At 64.2% G+C, this 15822-nt stretch overlaps 2 protein-coding genes across 4 annotated transcripts; one reads left to right on the forward strand and one right to left on the reverse strand.

Moving 5' to 3' along the window:
* Positions 1–89: 89 nt before the first annotated feature.
* On the reverse strand, positions 90–11703 carry BAD (BCL2 associated agonist of cell death). Of its 3 annotated transcripts, none has more exons than XM_055141749.1 (4): positions 11565–11703; positions 10731–10916; positions 859–1052; positions 90–534 (listed from the first exon to the last, which is right to left on the reverse strand). In XM_055141749.1, exons 2-4 carry the CDS (start codon positions 10906–10908, stop codon positions 406–408), a joined length of 501 nt encoding a protein of 166 aa, XP_054997724.1. In that variant the 5' UTR covers positions 10909–10916; positions 11565–11703; the 3' UTR covers positions 90–405. The 3 variants fall into 3 exon arrangements, with proteins under 3 accessions (XP_054997724.1, XP_054997725.1, XP_004618433.1); XM_055141750.1 differs by lacking the exon at positions 11565–11703 and adding an exon at positions 11317–11542; XM_004618376.2 differs by lacking the exon at positions 11565–11703 and adding an exon at positions 11161–11292.
* Positions 11704–11714: 11 nt separating this feature from the next.
* Positions 11715–15520, forward strand: GPR137 (G protein-coupled receptor 137). Its single transcript, XM_004618377.2, has 8 exons — positions 11715–11852; positions 12926–13318; positions 13413–13462; positions 14026–14251; positions 14349–14498; positions 14617–14745; positions 14831–14949; positions 15113–15520. The coding sequence occupies exons 2-8, from the start codon at positions 12962–12964 to the stop codon at positions 15270–15272; spliced, it is 1191 nt and encodes a 396-aa protein (XP_004618434.1). The 5' UTR covers positions 11715–11852; positions 12926–12961; the 3' UTR covers positions 15273–15520.
* Positions 15521–15822: the final 302 nt, after the last annotated feature.

Consider the following 15822-nt stretch of genomic DNA (forward strand, 5'->3'; position numbering starts at 1 on the left):
AAGGACCGCGCCGCCCCCGCGTGGGCGCCGGGCTGCTCCGGGGACAGTGCTCGCGCTCCCCGTCCCAAGCGATGACAAAGACAGGCGCGGCGGCACACACACGGGCTTTATTCGCACGTAGCTGCGGGCGGGCGGGCGCGCTCCGGCCCGCGGCGTCCCCGGGGAGGGCAGGGTTCCCGCGGGCGGGGGCGGCCCGCCACTTCCGGCGCGAGAAGCGGGGAATTTTCAAAACTTCCCAAGGGGCCCCGGCCCTCCCGGGTCCTCGCAGACGCCGGAAGGGCCGGGCGCTGGGCCCGCACGCCTTCTTCCGGAAAGGGGGAGCCGATCCTCTCGCTCTTTCTGCGGGAGGCACTTCCGCCCGCAACAGACATGGCGCCGACAGAGCTGGGAACTCCGGGCGGAAGGTCACTGCGAGGGGGCGGGGCCTCCTTTCCCCACGTTGCGGTGCCACCAGGACTGGAAGGTGCGTGTCCAGCTGGTGGGGCTCTGGAGCATCTGCATGGCGGTGCCCGCGCTCTTCGGGCGGGGAAGTCCCTTCGGGATGGCAGGAGGAAAGGGAGAGAAGGCAGGAATAAGCGGACGCTTCCACTGCGGACTCGCGCGCCGGGCCCAAGACTACGTTTCCCAGAGTGGCCAGCGCCGGGGGTCCCCGACCGCTTTCCCGGGAGCGCGCGGGCGCTGCGGGCCCTGGGGGCGCGATCAAGACTAGGAATCCGCGCAGGGGCCGCACGAGGGACGCCTCGAACCTCGCGTGCGCGCGTTGGAGCCGCAGACTTAGTACCTGGAGCTGCGGCCGGACGCCCGGCAGCGCCCGTGATGGGGGGGCCCTCAGCGGACGGCCTAAGGGCCGGTGCTCACCTTGAAGGATCCCTGGAACTCGTCGCTCATCCTCCGGAGCTCGCGGCCATACCGCTGCGCGGCCCACAGGTTGGGGGGCGCCGAGCGCGAGCGGGCCCGGAAGGGGCTGAGCTCCTCCTCGTCCAGCCCGTCCTCCTCCTCGGACGCGGTCGGGTACGAGCTGTGGCGGCTCCGGATCTCCACAGCCCCAGCGCCTGCAGAGCATCGGGCGACGTGCATCTCAGCTGTCCGGGCCCCCAGCCCCGCCGACCCCCGTGTCGACCCCCGTGTAGCTCAGGGAAGCCGGGGCGCCAGCGGAGAGGACTGACAGGAGCTTGGCCGCGCCCCCCATCACTGAGCCCCGTGAAGGTGCGGGGGAAGAGAGTGACTCCCCTGCGTGTCCCATGAAACTGGGGGTGTAGGAAGAGCCGTCAGTGGGAAGGGAGCCTCCGAGGGGGTTTTCTGAGAGGTGACTTGTCACCCATGGGGCAGCTCTGCAGGGGCGCCCAGCCCTGACTCGGGCCTCCTCCTTGGTACCAGGTGTGGAGCCCTTCCCCCTGCTCCTGCAACATCCTGCAACGTCCTGCAACATCCTCCGTGCATCCGGAAGCGATGGAGCCTCTCCTCCACCTCCCCGGAAACTGGCCCTGAGGCCACTGGTGGCCCTGGTGGCCCTGGAGCTCCGCCTGCCACTGGGCCTGTATGAAAGGTTTCCAGATGCTGCCAGAAGGTGCTTTGTTAGCCGCAAGGGCCACTGTGCAAAGGCTGGGCCCTGGGTCTGGCCTTATCTCACTCCACAGCCTGGAGCCACACCCTCCAGGATCCCAAACCCCGGGGACCTCAGCTCAGTAATAAAGAGGGAGAGGCATGGAGGTCAGTGGCCCTGCCCCGTGGCCAGGGCGAGGCTGCCTGCCAGGAAGGCCTTTCTGTTTGTCTTGGGGCCTCACCCAGTGGGGCCTGGGGACCCTACGTGCTGCTGGGGACAGAACCCGGGTTGGCTGCATGCAGTACAAGCACCCTGCCCACTGGACGGTCTCTCCAGCCCCCCAGCAGGGCCTTCTGGGGAACAGGCCCCTCTCCCTGACCCCCACCCCTGGGCCGGGGCTCCAGATCTGAGGCTGAGAAAAAGACCTAGAGAGCAGGTGGGCAGAACAGCTGGCGGGTGTCACCAAGCTACCCCGAGGCCAGGCAGGCCGGCTTCATGGTGAGGTGTCTGGGGAACGGGCAGGGGGACCGGAGGTGGCCCGGCCACTCTGTGGGGTGAGGAGGCGAGCAGGGGCCGGAGGGGCTGCATGCAGCCCTGGTGCCATAGCACCCGGTGCCTCCCCTTCTCGTCCCGGCTTCCAGTGGCAGGTGCCAGGGTATTACAGAGGTGGGCACGGGGCATCTGTCATGCCACCAGGCCTCTCCGGGGCTCGTGCCGCTTTGTGGGCCCTAAGAAGCCCCAGGCACAGCTGCCCAGAGGCAGGGTAGCAGCTCCCAGCGGTCACTGCCCCCTCAACCAGAAATCACAGCAAGTGGAACAGCCTTTATCACGTGGCCTGGGGGCTTGGCCATGTGTATTCAGTCCATGACACCCCCATCCCCGAGGGTGAGGCCACTCCCTGCCCCCACTTCACCCAGGAGACACGGGGGCACAGAGAGGGCAAGCCACTTCCCCAGGGTCACACAGCTGGTAGGGGAGCGTGGGACCCATATCTGTCTACCGGGTTGTCCAGCAACACCAGCCGCCTCCCCGGAGACCCTGGCTGGGGAGGCCGTTTGGGGTCTTCTACTCCACAGGAAACTCCCATGGGTGGGGCGTTTGCACCATCATCACTGACACCCCTTGAGGGGCCGTGGCGTAGCTCAGCTACTGTCAGAGGATCTGGGGTCTTCTCCGGCCACTGTTTCTGGTTTTGTGGTTTGGGGGCCATGCCCGGTGATGCTCAGGGATTACTCCTGGCTCTGCGCTTAGGAATTACTCTTGGCACTCTCGGGGACCAGATGGGATGCTGGGGATCGAACCTGGTTGGCTGAGTGCAAGGCAAATGCCCTCCCCGCTGTCCTGTCACTCCAGCCCCACCCCACCCCCTTTGTACCCTTGCCCCTCCAGCCTGCTGGAATGTTCCGAGAGACTGAGCTCTCGGGGGAAGGAGACAGCGCAGCCCCAGACCACTGCACCCTCAACAGCACCCCACACACGCAAGGCAGGGCACGGCTGCTTCCCACAGGAGCGGGAGGGGGGCCACCTTGGCGGGGGCTGGGATGTCCCCAGCCCTGCGCGCTCCCACTGCCTCTGTGGCTTGGAGCAGGGTGGGGGGGGAGAGGAAGGGCCTGGAACTGCAGCAAAGCCAAACTCCTCAATTCCCGCCCCCGAGCTGCTGGGCAAGTGGGCGAGGCTGGACACAGCCCAGGCTCAAGGGGCCGGATACAGGGCCCAGCCAGCAGGCCAGGCATGTCCACTTCTTGGCCCTGTATGCCCTACAGGGACACCTAGTACTCCCTAAAGCCATTTGAGGGGTCTGGAAGTCCCTTCCTGGCCAGCAAGGCTATTCCTGAAACATGCATAAGGACCCCTGAGGACGGCCAGCACGCAAGGCCACCAGTGCCACCACAGTCCCCGCCAGCAGCGCCTGAGCCCTGAGCTTCCGCCACGCTGTACTCACGACACTGTCACTTGGGGACCGCATGGGCAACTGGAGTCCCTCGCCTGCTTCTCTGCAGATTGGCATTAATTTCTTTTCGTTTTTTTTGGTTTTTGGGTCACACCCGGCAATGCACAGGGGTTACTCCTGGCTCTGCACTCAGGAATCACCCCTGGTAGTGCTCAGGGGACCATATGGGATGCTGGGATTAGAACCCGGGTCGGCCGCGTGCAAGGCAAACGCCCTACCCGCTGTGCTGTCGCTCCAGCCCCTTGGCATTAATTTCAAGGTAAGCTGAGGTCGGGGAGATGGCTCAGTGGGCAGGAGTGCCCACTTTGCGTGTGGGAACCCTGGGTTTGATCCTGGCACCCCGTGGTGTGAACCCCAAACAGACAAAACTGAAACACTTAACTCAGAAGCTTTACATGAACAGGGGCTGGAGCGACAGCACAGCGGGTAGGGCGTTTGCCTTGCACGCGGCCGACCCGGGTTCTAATCCCAGCATCCCATATGGTCCCCTGAGCACCGCCAGGGGTAATTCCTGAGTGCAGAGCCAGGAGTGACCCCTGTGCATCGCCGGGTGTGACCCAAAAACAAAAAAAAAACAAACAAAAAAGAAGCTTTACATGAACAGAAGTCTGGGGGCTGGGGGAAAGCGCTCCACGGTGGGCCCGGGCTGGCATGTTCGGGGCCATGTCCAGTCACGCCCACATGACGGCCCCCCCAGGCACTGCTGGGTATAACCCAGCAGCCTCTGACTCTGAGCACTGCCAGGAGAGGTCCATATATATATATATATATATATATATATATATATATATGTATATGTATATGTATATATATGTATCATGTATATGTATATATATGTATATTTAAATTTGGGGGTCACTCACAGCAGTGCTCAGAACCTAAGGCTCTTTGCTCAGGGACCAGTCCTGGCAGTGCCCGGGGAACCTGCTGTACTGCCGCTCTGGGGAAGGTCTTATTTTAAGTAATAAAGAGGCAGCTGATGTCATAAAAATAACAGGCATGGCAGACCAGAATTTCTCCAGCACCAAAGTCCCCTGAGCACTGTGGAGTGAGCCCTGGGTGTAACCCCAGTGCCCCTGCCCAAATCGAGGGGTTCGGCCTGGGGCTGGGGCTGCCGGCCCTACTCTAAGGCCCTACTTTAAATTCTCCGTCTCTAGAGATGAAGTCATGAAATTTGCTTACAAGTGGACAAACTTGGAGAGTATCATGCTAAGTGAAATGAGTCAGAGAGGGACAGACATAGAGGGACTGCACTCATTTGTGGAGTATAGAATAACATCACATGAGGCTGACACCCAAGGACAGTAGATACAAGGGCCAGGGGGATTGCCCCATAGCTGGAAGCCTGCTTCATGAGCAGAGGGGAGAAGGCAGATGGAATAGAGAAGGGATCACAAAGAAAATGATGGCTGGAGGGGCTGGAGCGATAGCACAGTGGGTAGAGCGTTTGCCTTGCACGCGGCCGACCCGGGTTCGATTCCCAGCATCCCATATGGTCCCCTGAGCACTGCCAGGGGTAATTCCTGAGTGCAGAGCCAGGAGTAACCCCTGTGCATCGCCAGGTGTGACCCAAAAAGCAAAAAAAAAAAAGAAAAAGAAAAAAGAAAATGATGGCTGGAGGAACCAGTTGGGATGGGAGATGCATGCCGAAAGTAGATAATGGACCAAACATGATGACCTCTCAGTGTCTGTGTTGCAAGCCATAATGCCCAAAAGCAGAGAGAGAGTATGGGGAATATTGTCTGCCATGGAGGCAGGGGGAGGGTGGGAAAGGGGGGGTATACCTGGGATATTGGTGGTGGGGAATGTGCACTGGTGGAGGGATGGGTGTTTGATCATTGTGAGATTGTAACCCAAACATGAAAACTTGTAACTATCTCACGGTGATTGAATAAAATTTAAAAAAATAATAATTTCTCCGTCTCTCTCGGCCTCACTCTTGCAGCACCTCCCGGCCCTGACCAGGTCTCACCTCTGCTTCACCCTCCGCACTGGGGAGCCGGCCAAGGAGCAAACGGCACCCCGAGTCTGCTCAGGGCAGGCATCTCCACAACAATACCCCCATCATGGCGGGGGCAGCCCCGGCGCTGTGTCACCCCTGAGGTGCCTGGGCTACTCCCGATTCGCGCTTAGAGGCCAGTCCCCTGTCTCCGTGTGGGGGGGTGTGTAGGCGTCAAGCAGGCAAAGGGCATGCTCAGCCCTCCGAGGCGTCTCTCTGGCCCCTATTCCCATTTTACAGAGAAGAAAACTGAGGCAGGGCTGGAGAGAGAGGACCCGAGAGGCTGGTGCGGGGTATTACGGGGAGGGCACTTGCCTCGCACAGGCCAGCCCTGCTTTGAGCCCCGCCTCCTCTGTGGTCCCCAGGGCCCTGCCAGGAGGCAGCCCTGCACACAGGCCTTGCCAGAGGCCTGGGTTCCAGCTCTGAACAGGCTGGGCGGGACCCCCGAGCACTGCCGGGTGTGGCCCAGCACCAAGAGAGAAGGAAAGGAAGTCCGCACCGGCACCGGAAGCTCCGCTGCCCCCGCTGGACAAGGCCCCGCTGGACACGGCCCTGCTGGCCTCCAGCCCTGGGCCTGGCTCCCCTCCCGCTCGCTCCCGCCCCCAGATACCTCGCTGTGCCCCCCCCTCTCCCCTACAATCCCCCTGCACCTGCCCTTGCTGGGGCCTGGCTTGGCTCCGGGGCTGTCCCAGCACACAAAGTGGCCATAGTCCCAGCCCGCGGAAACCCGGGCCAGGTGGCAGGAGGGGACGGAGCGGGCAGCGGGGGGTCCCTGGCACTTTGGGGTCTTTTATGGAGAACAGTCACTTGCCTCTCAGCCCTGGCACCGGAACTCAGGCTGAGGAAGGCCCGTGTGGCCCCCTGGGGGGCTGTGAGTGGGCGCCCCCTTCTGCTACCAGCTCTGCATCTTGTTTTGTTTTGTTTGGGGGCCACACCCAGTGGTGCACTGGGGCTCCTCCTGGCTCTGCACTCAGGAATCACCCCTGGCAGTGCTCGGGGGGCCCTGTGGGATGCCGGGGATCTAATCTGGGCCTGCAGTGAACAAGGCAAACACCCTCCCCGTTGTCCTATCGCTCCGGCCCAGGGGGGCCCCTACTTTGCGCAGGTCACCCCAGCTTCCTGCCCGTCCAGCTCAGCCCGGCTCTCAGCATACTGCTCTCCCCTGGCTCCTCCCCCGCTGCATGGCCACCCCACCTTGCCCAGCCCCTCAGTCCCCTGTGCTGCCCCCCTCCCGGCACAGATGGCCACGGTGGGTCAAGTCTCGTGAGACGAGAGTGCAGTCCGCGATTGGGACTCAAGGCCACGAAGCTCAGCGCTGGCCACCCTGGTGCTGGCCCCCGGCCCGGACGCCCACTCCAAACCAGCCCTCCTGCCCTCCCGGGCTGGGCCTGGCCCGCCCTCACTGCTGCCCACTGGAGACGCCTCCCGCCAAGCCCCCTGCGCACCCCCAGGGCCACACAGCCCCTCCTGAGTGTCAGACTCCCTCCCACACCACCCGGCCTCATCGCCCAGGGGTGATTCCCATCAGGTCTAAAATGGTTTTTCATCTTCTTTTGGTTTCTGGGTCACACCTGACATTGTTCAAGGGTCACTCCTGGCAGGGCTCGGGGGTGGGAGGGGGGGACCCTGTGGGGTGCCAGGATCAAACCCTGGTGAGCCGTGTACAAGGCAAGCACCGTGCCCACTGTACGATCTTTCAGGCGCTTTCATCTTTTCTTTTTTTGGTGGGGGTGCCCCTGTATGTGCCAGAAATGGAACCCAGAACTCAAGCATGCAAAACATCAAAGCAGTCTACTTTTTGCTTGTTTTGTTTGGGGGCAACACCCAGCTGTGCTCAGGGTTCTAAAAGCACGCCACATTTTTTTTGTTTGTTTGTTTAAAACTGGGTTCACACTCAGAGGTGCTGGGGTGGGGGCGGGAGGCGTATGTCCTACCACTAAGTACCTTAAAAAAGAAACAGGGGGCTGGAGCGATAGCACAGCGGGGAGGGCGTTTGCCTTGCACGCAGCCGACCCGGGTTCCATTCCCAGCATCCCATAGGGTCCCCCGAGCACTGCCAGGAATAATTCCTGAGTGCATGAGCCAGGAGTAACCGCTGTGCATCGCCGGGTGTGACCCAAAAAGAAAAAAAAAAAAGAAATAACAGAACACCCCAGGGGCCAGAGAGACAGCCATCCCAGCACCCACACAGTTTCTTGAGCATCCCCAGGATGATACCAGAGCCCAGAACCAGGAAGAAGCCCTGAATACCCCCGGGTGTGGCCCAAGATCCAAATAAACAGGGCCCAGCAAGACCACTCACAGGCTGAGCATGCTGGCCACCTGAATTCTGACCCTGGCACCACGTGGTACCTGGAGCACTGAGCTGGGAGTAGTTGGGTGAGCGGGTGTTGCGTGGCTGGTTCGATCCAGCCCTGGCATAGTTCCCTGGGCATTGCCAGGAGTGACCCTCAAACTCTGAGCCTGGAGAAGCCCCACCGGATGTGGGTCCCAAACCAAAAAACTCAAAAGCAGAAAAGTGCCCCCTTGTGCGGGCCGTGGGGCTGAGTGCCAGCAGCCCCGTTTCTCTGCTCTACACCGAGGAGGCGGACTGGAGCCATAGCACAGCGGGTAGGGCGTTTGCCTAGCCCGCAGCAGACCCGGGTTCGATTCCTCTGCCCCTCTCGGAGAGCCCGGCAAGCTACCGAGAGTATCCCGCCCGCATGGCGGAGCCTGGCAAGCTCCCCGTGGTGTATTCAATATGGAGACATTACTGGTGCCCGCTCCAGCAAATGGATGAGCAACGGGACCTGGTCCCCTCCCACAGCCTCAATCCACACTGGCCACAGGACATCAGCCACACTGGCCACAGGACATCAGCTCCAGTCGCTGGCCCTCCCTGGCACGTGGTCCTCCCGGGGGACAGGCCAGTTGGGTGCCGTCTCCTCTCTTCCCCGGGGCTGCAGGCGCAGCCTGGCCGCTGTTCTGTCTGCACCAGTTCCCAGGGCCTACCGGACTGGACATCAGTGACTGAAGCCCCATGTGTAAAACCACTTGGGGGGGCAGGAGAGATGGCTGAACGGGCCAGGGCACTCACTTTACAACCGGAGAGAGAGTACAGCCGGTGAGGCGCTTGCCTGGTACATGGCCGCCGACCTGGGTTCAATCCCCCGCACCCCACATGGTCCCCTGAGCTGGCCAGGAGTAAGCCCTGAGCACAGGCGGATGTGACCCAAAACCCAAACCAGAAGGCCCAGGTTTGACCCTCAGCACCATATATTCTCCGAAGGAGCACCAGGAGCGGCTCCTACACAAAAGAAATGCAAAAGGAATTAGAATTTCCAAAGAAAAGCAATCTCTACTAGAAATCACCACCTACAGGCACGCTCACCTGACCTGCCCAAACCAAGCTGTTTGTTCGTTTCGATTTTGGGGTCACAATCCTAGGTAGGTACTCAGGCTTACGCCTGGCTGGCTCAGGGGACCCTATGGGGTCCCAGGGAGCAAAGCCAGGTCGGCCACATGCCAAGCAAATGCCTCCCCGCTGTGCTGTCTCTCTGCCCCAACTCTCCTGCTCTCGTCTGCCCATCCCACTCCCCATCCTCCCTGAGGTCCAGGCCCGGCCCCTGCAGTTCTCCTGGGCACCCTTGCTCACCTCACACCACACACACACACACACACACACACACACACACACACACACACACACACACACACACACCTCTCACCCTCCCCACACACACCCCCCCCACAACCCCCCCCCCACACACACACTTCCAATCTAAGCAAACAGGCAGCTTTGCTTCAGTAGAAACTCAGAGTCCACGTCCTTATGTCCTTATACCTCCCACTGGCCCAGCCCAGGCACAGGCAAACACACACACACACACACACACACACACACACACACACACACACACACGTGTGTGCATGCAGAGTCAGCTCCTACTTTATGGCCCTACCCTGCTTCTGTCCGTCAGAGTCAGCACCCGTGCCTGAGTCACACCAGTCCTCTCTGTGCAAATCAAGATTTCACTCCCGGCGGGCCAACCCGGCAGCGCCCTCCAAGCCCACCCACCCCTCACATCCCCCACCCCTCCCCCAGCTCTCTGCTGGGGCCACATCTGGGCCAGATTCAACCTCAGGGCCATTGTATTTGCCTTCCCTGCACCTCACCCACAGAACTTTTCACCTCTGACCCCTGACCCCACCTTCCCGGGCCAGTTCAATGCTGTCTCCTCCCAAGGCTGCCTCCGGATGACCTCAGTGAAAATCACTCTCCCTGGCAACTCAGGCCCCACACCTCGGGACCCCAAACATGGAGAACTGACTGCCCGCCAACCTTCCAAACTTCTATTCCGGACCTGTTTGTCACGATCTCATCCTCTCCCCCCAGGGCAAAGACTCTTATCACCTTTTTGGCCTGCGGTCCCCCTCTTAGCAGATGGGACAGCAGCAAAGTAAGCACTGGGGGATGGGGAAGAGTTCCCAGAGGTGGTGGAGGGCTGCTGGGAGCTGGGAAAGCAGGAAGTCTTGGAAACCAGGGGGCTGGGGTGGGACAGGGTAGGACCTTAGTAAGAATCCCTTTCCCCTCAGCTGACGAGATAAGTCAACGGGGAGCACGTCCCCAGCACAGCAGGTATGATCCCCAATCTCTCCACCATAAAAAGTTTCTTGCTCCTGCAGCTAGGGCTGGAGTCGGCAGGGTGGACTCTGGGAGGTGCGCGGATTGTGTGCTACACGGACGTGCTAGGTGCCCAGGTGGGTAACGCTCATGGCACCCCCAGAGCGCCCCCCCCACAGGCCAGCAGCCTAGTAGGGTCCTTTGTCCCTGGGGATCATGTACCCCAGGCAACTGTGCCTGAGCCTCTAGTATGGCCTGGGGTGGGAAGACTTTGCCAGGAAGCTGGAAAGCTAGACCCCAGAGAAAGGAGAGGCCAGAGCAGGGGCCTGGCACCCACCAAAGCGGCCCAAGTGGGACCCTAGTCATGTGACTTCCCCTTTCAGACCCACTACCTGCCTGGCCGAGACAGCTCTGTTTTCTCGGCAGTCACGCTATCATATGCACTTCTACACATCTACACATCCCTGCTAACAATCCCAACAGTTCCACGGCGGTGGTGATGAACTGCACCCCTTTACAGAAGAGGAAGCTGAGGCAGAGAGGATCGGGGCTTACAGAGCCGCCCAACGAGCATGGATGGGGCTGGGGAGGCTGCAGGGGGAGAGGCAGGGAGGGGATGCGGCAGGGGACCTACCTCCATGGTGGCTGCTACCGGCCGGCTGCCCGTGCTGGTGCCCAGCTTCCCACAGGAGCTCTGGGGCCGTGCTGCGGTGGTTGCCCAGCCGCGCCCCCGGGGGGCTGGGGCACAGGCCCCGATCTGCAGGGCCGGAGTCTTCCTGCTCGCTGTGCTCAAACTCTGAGATCTGGAACATGCTCTGGGCTGAGGGGGTAAGATGGCAAGGCGTTAGGCGTGCAGCTAGGGGGAGATGGGTGGCCGGACGGGGTGGGGAGACGCGCCCCACGTTTGCACCGCCTCACCAGCCTCCCCGGGCCCCATCTGTCCGCTGAGTCTGGCCCGGTCGGGGGCTCAGCCCGTTCCACCCGGAACCTAGATTTTCTGTCGGAGCCCCGGGGATATGGAAGCCTGATCCCACCCGTCCGTGGGGACCGCGCACAGGTCTCACCCCAAGCCCGGTCTCAAGGCCCCTGACCCGGGCCCGCCGCCTCCCTCCAGTCCAGAAGGAGCCCGGCCCTAGTTGCCAGGGCAACGGAAACTGTCACGGAGCCGGCCCAATCAGCTCTCGAAATGTCACTAGGGCGGGACGAGGGGCGGGGCCTACCTGGCCTGCTCCGCCCCCGGCCCGGCCCGCCGCCTTCCTCCCGGGTGCTTCATCTCCGGGTGATCGGCCCCCGATCTCCCAGGGCTTAGGCTCGCGTGAGAGCGAATGAGGGGCTTCTCGGGATTCTCCACCCAAAGCCTGGAGGCCAGCTTTTGCTGACAAGCCCTGCGGCTCCGCTGGGCCTTAGTTTCCACCCCTGTAAGATGGGGATCCTGCCACCTCCCACGGGAACCCGGGAACTTGCACACCGAGAGGTGGTTACTGTGGGTGAAAGCCCTTCGCAGAGCCGTGATTGCAGCCCCGCCGTCAGATGCAACTGCTCCTGCTGTCACTGCTCCGTCTGGATCGGGTGACCGGGTCGGAAAGTCCCGCTCCCTCCTTCTCCCCACAAGCCGCCACTCCCCGCGCCATATCGAGATAAGCGAGGGAGGCTCCTCCCTAGCAGGATGACTGTCCCCGCGCAGTAGGGCAGGGGCCCCGCTGAGGGAGACCGGAGGACCCGCGGGGTTTCCCCGTGCGGGCGGGCGGCCGGCCAGGTGAGCAGGCCCTGCGGCCGGCCGGGGCGCGGGCGCGGGCGGCGGCGCGCGCGGACCCGGGGGCGGGGCCCGGAGGCCATCTTGGCTGTGGGCGGAAGTTTCCTTCGAGACCCGCTGAGTGGGGAGTCGTGACCGCCCCCGGCCGAGCAGCTCAGTCCGGCTTTGGCGATGGGGAAGAGAATCGGGGGTCCTGGACGGGCCCCCAAGCAGCAAGAGCCGGCGACGCCGGGGACGGGCTCCCCTGACGCCCGCCGGATGCGGCGCCGCTCGGGCCGCTGGGCCGCCCGCCGCCTCCCGTAACCCCTGGCGCCCGCCGGCGGCGCAGTGCGCGCCAATTCTCGAATCGCTGCGCGCCGGGCGCGGCGCGGGGCTGCGGCGCCGGGGTCCGACCCTGCGCAGTTTGCGTAGCGGACGGCGCCCGCGCAGGCGCAGGAGGGGGCGGAGCAGCGGGAGCCGGGGAGCCCGAGCCCCGGGTCCCAGCGACCGGAGCCGGCTGCCCCAGCGCCGGCCCGAGGATACGGCGGCGGCCGCCCCCCGCGTCTGGAGAGTAGACGCAGTCGGGGCGGGGCGGGGGGGCGGGCTGGCCACAGCGTCCGGAATCCCGAAGATCGAAGGCAGAGCCCCCCCACCCCCATTTGGATTATTGGAGGGGAGAGAGAGCCCCTCACCATGGGGAGGGGGAGAGCCGGGCGTTGAGCGCCCCCCGCTGGGACCGCTGCCCTGAGCCCTGGGGAGGGGGGCGGGGGCGCACCGGCTGGCTCTCCCCCTCCTGCCCGGACGACTCGGAGCTCTCAGGGCCAGGGACCCCCTTCTCTGGCCGCTACCCCGCGCCCCGGCTCAGGGGTCGGCCCGGAGAGGCGACACTCCCCACTTCCCCATTCTGCCTGAGAAAGAGTCTGTCCGTCCACGCCGCTAAGTGAGGGGCCAGAGCCAGGACTCCGGGGCGGGGGAGCCACCGGTGCCCCGGAAGGGTCAGGGGCCGCGCGCCCCTGCTGCTTCCCGCGGAACCCCCGTCTCTGTCGGCACTCTGCAACTCCCACCCCTCCGTATTTATTTCCCTGGCCCCCCGCCAGCCCCTCCATCTGCGCTGGACCCGCGGGCCCCCTGGCATGGAGACTAACCTGTCTGGCCTGGTGCCCGCGGCCGGGCTGGTCCCCGCGCTGCCGCCTGCCGTGACCCTGGGGCTGACCGCGGCCTACACCACCCTGTACGCGCTGCTCTTCTTCTCCGTCTATGCCCAGCTCTGGCTGGTGCTCCTGTACGGGCACAAACGGCTCAGCTACCAGACCGTGTTCCTGGCGCTGTGTCTGCTCTGGGCCGCCCTGCGCACCACCCTCTTCTCCTTCTACTTCCGAGACACCCCTCGGGCCAACCGCCTGGGGCCCCTGCCCTTCTGGCTGCTCTACTGCTGCCCCGTCTGCCTGCAGTTCTTCACCTTGACCCTCATGAACCTCTACTTTGCCCAGGTAACCGGCGGTCCCCGGTGAGGGCTGAGGGGGAGGGGCTGTGGGGTGTGGGGTCCCCAGGGCCCGGAGCAAGGCTGGCATCTCCCCCTGGCAGGTGGTGTTCAAGGCTAAGGCGAAACGTCGGCCGGAGATGAGCCGGGGTTTGTAAGTAACGGGCAGACGTGGGCTCGGGACCTCCCTGGGAAGGGAGGCTGGCCAGGGATGCTCCCGGGAGCTTGGGTCAGCCGGCGCCCGAGGCAGGTGTCCTTGCAGTGATGGAGACTGGGAGGGCCCCGGGTGGGTGGGGGGAGGGGGACCCTCCAGAGCCAGCTGCACTTTGGGGTGACTCGGACGGGCACCTCCGGCCGTTTGTCTGCGTCTCTGAGGAGCTGTCACGCTCTCACTCCTCTCGTTCCTACGCTTCGAGGGGAGGCTGTCGGTGGCCACATGGGGAAACTGAGGCCCCAGCAGGGGAATGCAGCCCACTCAAGGTCACACGCCTCCAGGAGGCGGACCTGGGCCCACACCCAGATTTCTGATCCCCAGGGAAGGGCTTGTCCCTCCAGTGCCTGGCTGGCACCGGCTCCCCCCCCCCGACCTCCTGGGACCCCGCGCCAGCCGCTATGTCGAACAGGAGAGGGTAGAGGCTGGCATTGCCCGGAGACCCCGGGGTCCCCTGGGCGGTGCTTGCAGGGCGAGGGCTGGGACTGATGGTGCCGTGGCCGCAGGCTGGCAGTCCGTGGGGCCTTCGTGGGGGCCTCTCTGCTCTTCCTGCTGGTGAACGTGCTGTGCGCGGTGCTGTCCCACCGGCGCCGGACGCAGCCCTGGGCCCTGCTGCTGGTGCGCGTGCTGGTGAGCGACTCCCTCTTTGTCCTCTGCGCGCTCTCGCTTGCCGCCTGCCTCTGCCTGGTCGCCCGGCGCGCCCCATCCACCAGCATCTACCTGGAGGCCAAGGTAGGGCGCCCGCCCCCATGGGCCCGTGTCCAGCGGGGGCTCGGGGCCAGTGCGGAAGCTGTAGCCTGCCTTCCCTGATTGTCGTTGTCTGTGCCAGGGAACCAGCGTGTGCCAGGCCGCGGCCATGGGCGGTGCCATGGTCCTGCTCTATGCCAGCCGGGCCTGCTACAACCTGGCGGCCTTGGCCCTGGCCCCCCGGAGTCGGCTGGACGCCTTCGATTACGACTGGTACAATGTCTCTGATCAGGTGGGCAGGGCAGTCCCCCCAGCCCGCTCCATCCCAGCCTGGGCCCAGTCTGGGGGGGTCCCCCCACCCCGGGGACCCCTGGGCCATGGGCACGACACGGCCTTCCTCCTCCCTACAGGCGGACCTGGTGAATGACCTGGGCAACAAGGGCTACCTGGTGTTCGGCCTCATTCTCTTTGTGTGGGAGCTGCTGCCCACGACGCTGCTGGTGGGCTTCTTCCGGGTGCACCGGCCCCCGCAAGACCTGGTGAGGCTTCCCGGGCTGGGGGCGGGCGGGCCGGGACAGCATGGCGGCAGGCAGGGTGAGTCGGCATCTTGGTGCCTCTCCGCAGAGCACCAGCCGCACCCTCAGCAGGCAGGTGTCGGGCTCCCGATCCTACTTCTTCGACCGCGCCAGCCACTGCGAGGATGAGGGCTGCTCCTGGGAGCACAGCCGGGGCGAGAGCACCAGGTAGGCGCGGCCATCCTGCCTCAGGACCCCAGCCTCCCCGGCCCCGGCCCAGTCCATCGAGTCCTGGCAGCCCCGAGGGGTGGCGGAGGCACCCGAGCTTGCTCTCTGGGCACAGGGTCTGGGGCCCCGGGTCACCCGCTCTGACCCGTTTCTCTGCCCACAGCTTGTCCGGCAGCCTCGGCTCTGGCAGCTGGTACGGCACCGTGGGCCGGGAGCCAGCCTGGTGCGGGGGCAGCCAGACGCGGACCAGCCCCCTGCTCTTCTCCCAGGTGCTGGGACCCAGCAGCCACTACCACAGCCTCTACTCCACCCCCCAGACGTGAGCCCACACACCGTCTGTTCCCCCCCAAGGCCCCCCAGCTGCCACCCCCCCAGCCCCTGTGGCAAGTTCAGCTGCTGCTTCTTGTGCAGGACCCCTGGGGGCTGTGGCTCCCCCCTGCCCCCCACTGGCTCCTTGCGACTCCTGTTGTAGTGAGCTTGTGCGTTCCCTCGGCCCGTAGCTCTGCTGTGGCCTGACCTGCGACACCGGCCGCCCCGCACCATCACTCAATAAAGCGGCCGTCTGCTCACCTGTCTCAGTGCTCGCTTCCTGGTCACCCGTGGCTGGCCCTTGGGGGGGGCAGGGGAATGGGCAACCCCCAGTCTGAGTGACCCGGGGAACTAGAAGAGGCCTGTGCCCTCTCCTGCGTCTCCCCCACGGAACACTGCACAGGGCCCCCAAGACGCTTCCCTGTCCCCGCCTGCCTGCCTCAGGTCAGGCGTCCGCCCACTCCTGGGGCCTGGGCTCTGGTCACTGGTGGCCCTGGCTGCAGAGTGCCCTCTGCCCGCTGCTGTCATGCCCGGCCTGGCCCTCGGGACCAGGGTGGGTGGAGG

The sequence above is a fragment of the Sorex araneus genome, chromosome 6 (assembly GCF_027595985.1).
Source record: "Sorex araneus isolate mSorAra2 chromosome 6, mSorAra2.pri, whole genome shotgun sequence".
NCBI lineage: Eukaryota > Metazoa > Chordata > Mammalia > Eulipotyphla > Soricidae > Sorex > Sorex araneus.

Excerpts from the sequence above, each read along its gene's own strand:
- BAD (XM_055141749.1), bottom strand. The coding sequence starts at position 10,908 with ATGTTCCAGATCTCAGAGTTTGAGCACAGCGAGCAGGAAGACTCCGGC. Across the intron at positions 1,053-10,730 it reads CGGTAGCAGCCACCATGGAG|GCGCTGGGGCTGTGGAGATC; the intron begins GTAGGTCCCCTG and ends GATGCTCTGCAG. Across the intron at positions 535-858 it reads AGTTCCAGGGATCCTTCAAG|GGACTTCCCCGCCCGAAGAG; the intron begins GTGAGCACCGGC and ends GCCATCCCGAAG.
- GPR137 (XM_004618377.2), top strand. The coding sequence starts at position 12,962 with ATGGAGACTAACCTGTCTGGCCTGGTGCCCGCGGCCGGGCTGGTCCCC. Across the intron at positions 13,463-14,025 it reads CCGGAGATGAGCCGGGGTTT|GCTGGCAGTCCGTGGGGCCT; the intron begins GTAAGTAACGGG and ends CCGTGGCCGCAG. Across the intron at positions 14,950-15,112 it reads AGCCGGGGCGAGAGCACCAG|CTTGTCCGGCAGCCTCGGCT; the intron begins GTAGGCGCGGCC and ends CTCTGCCCACAG.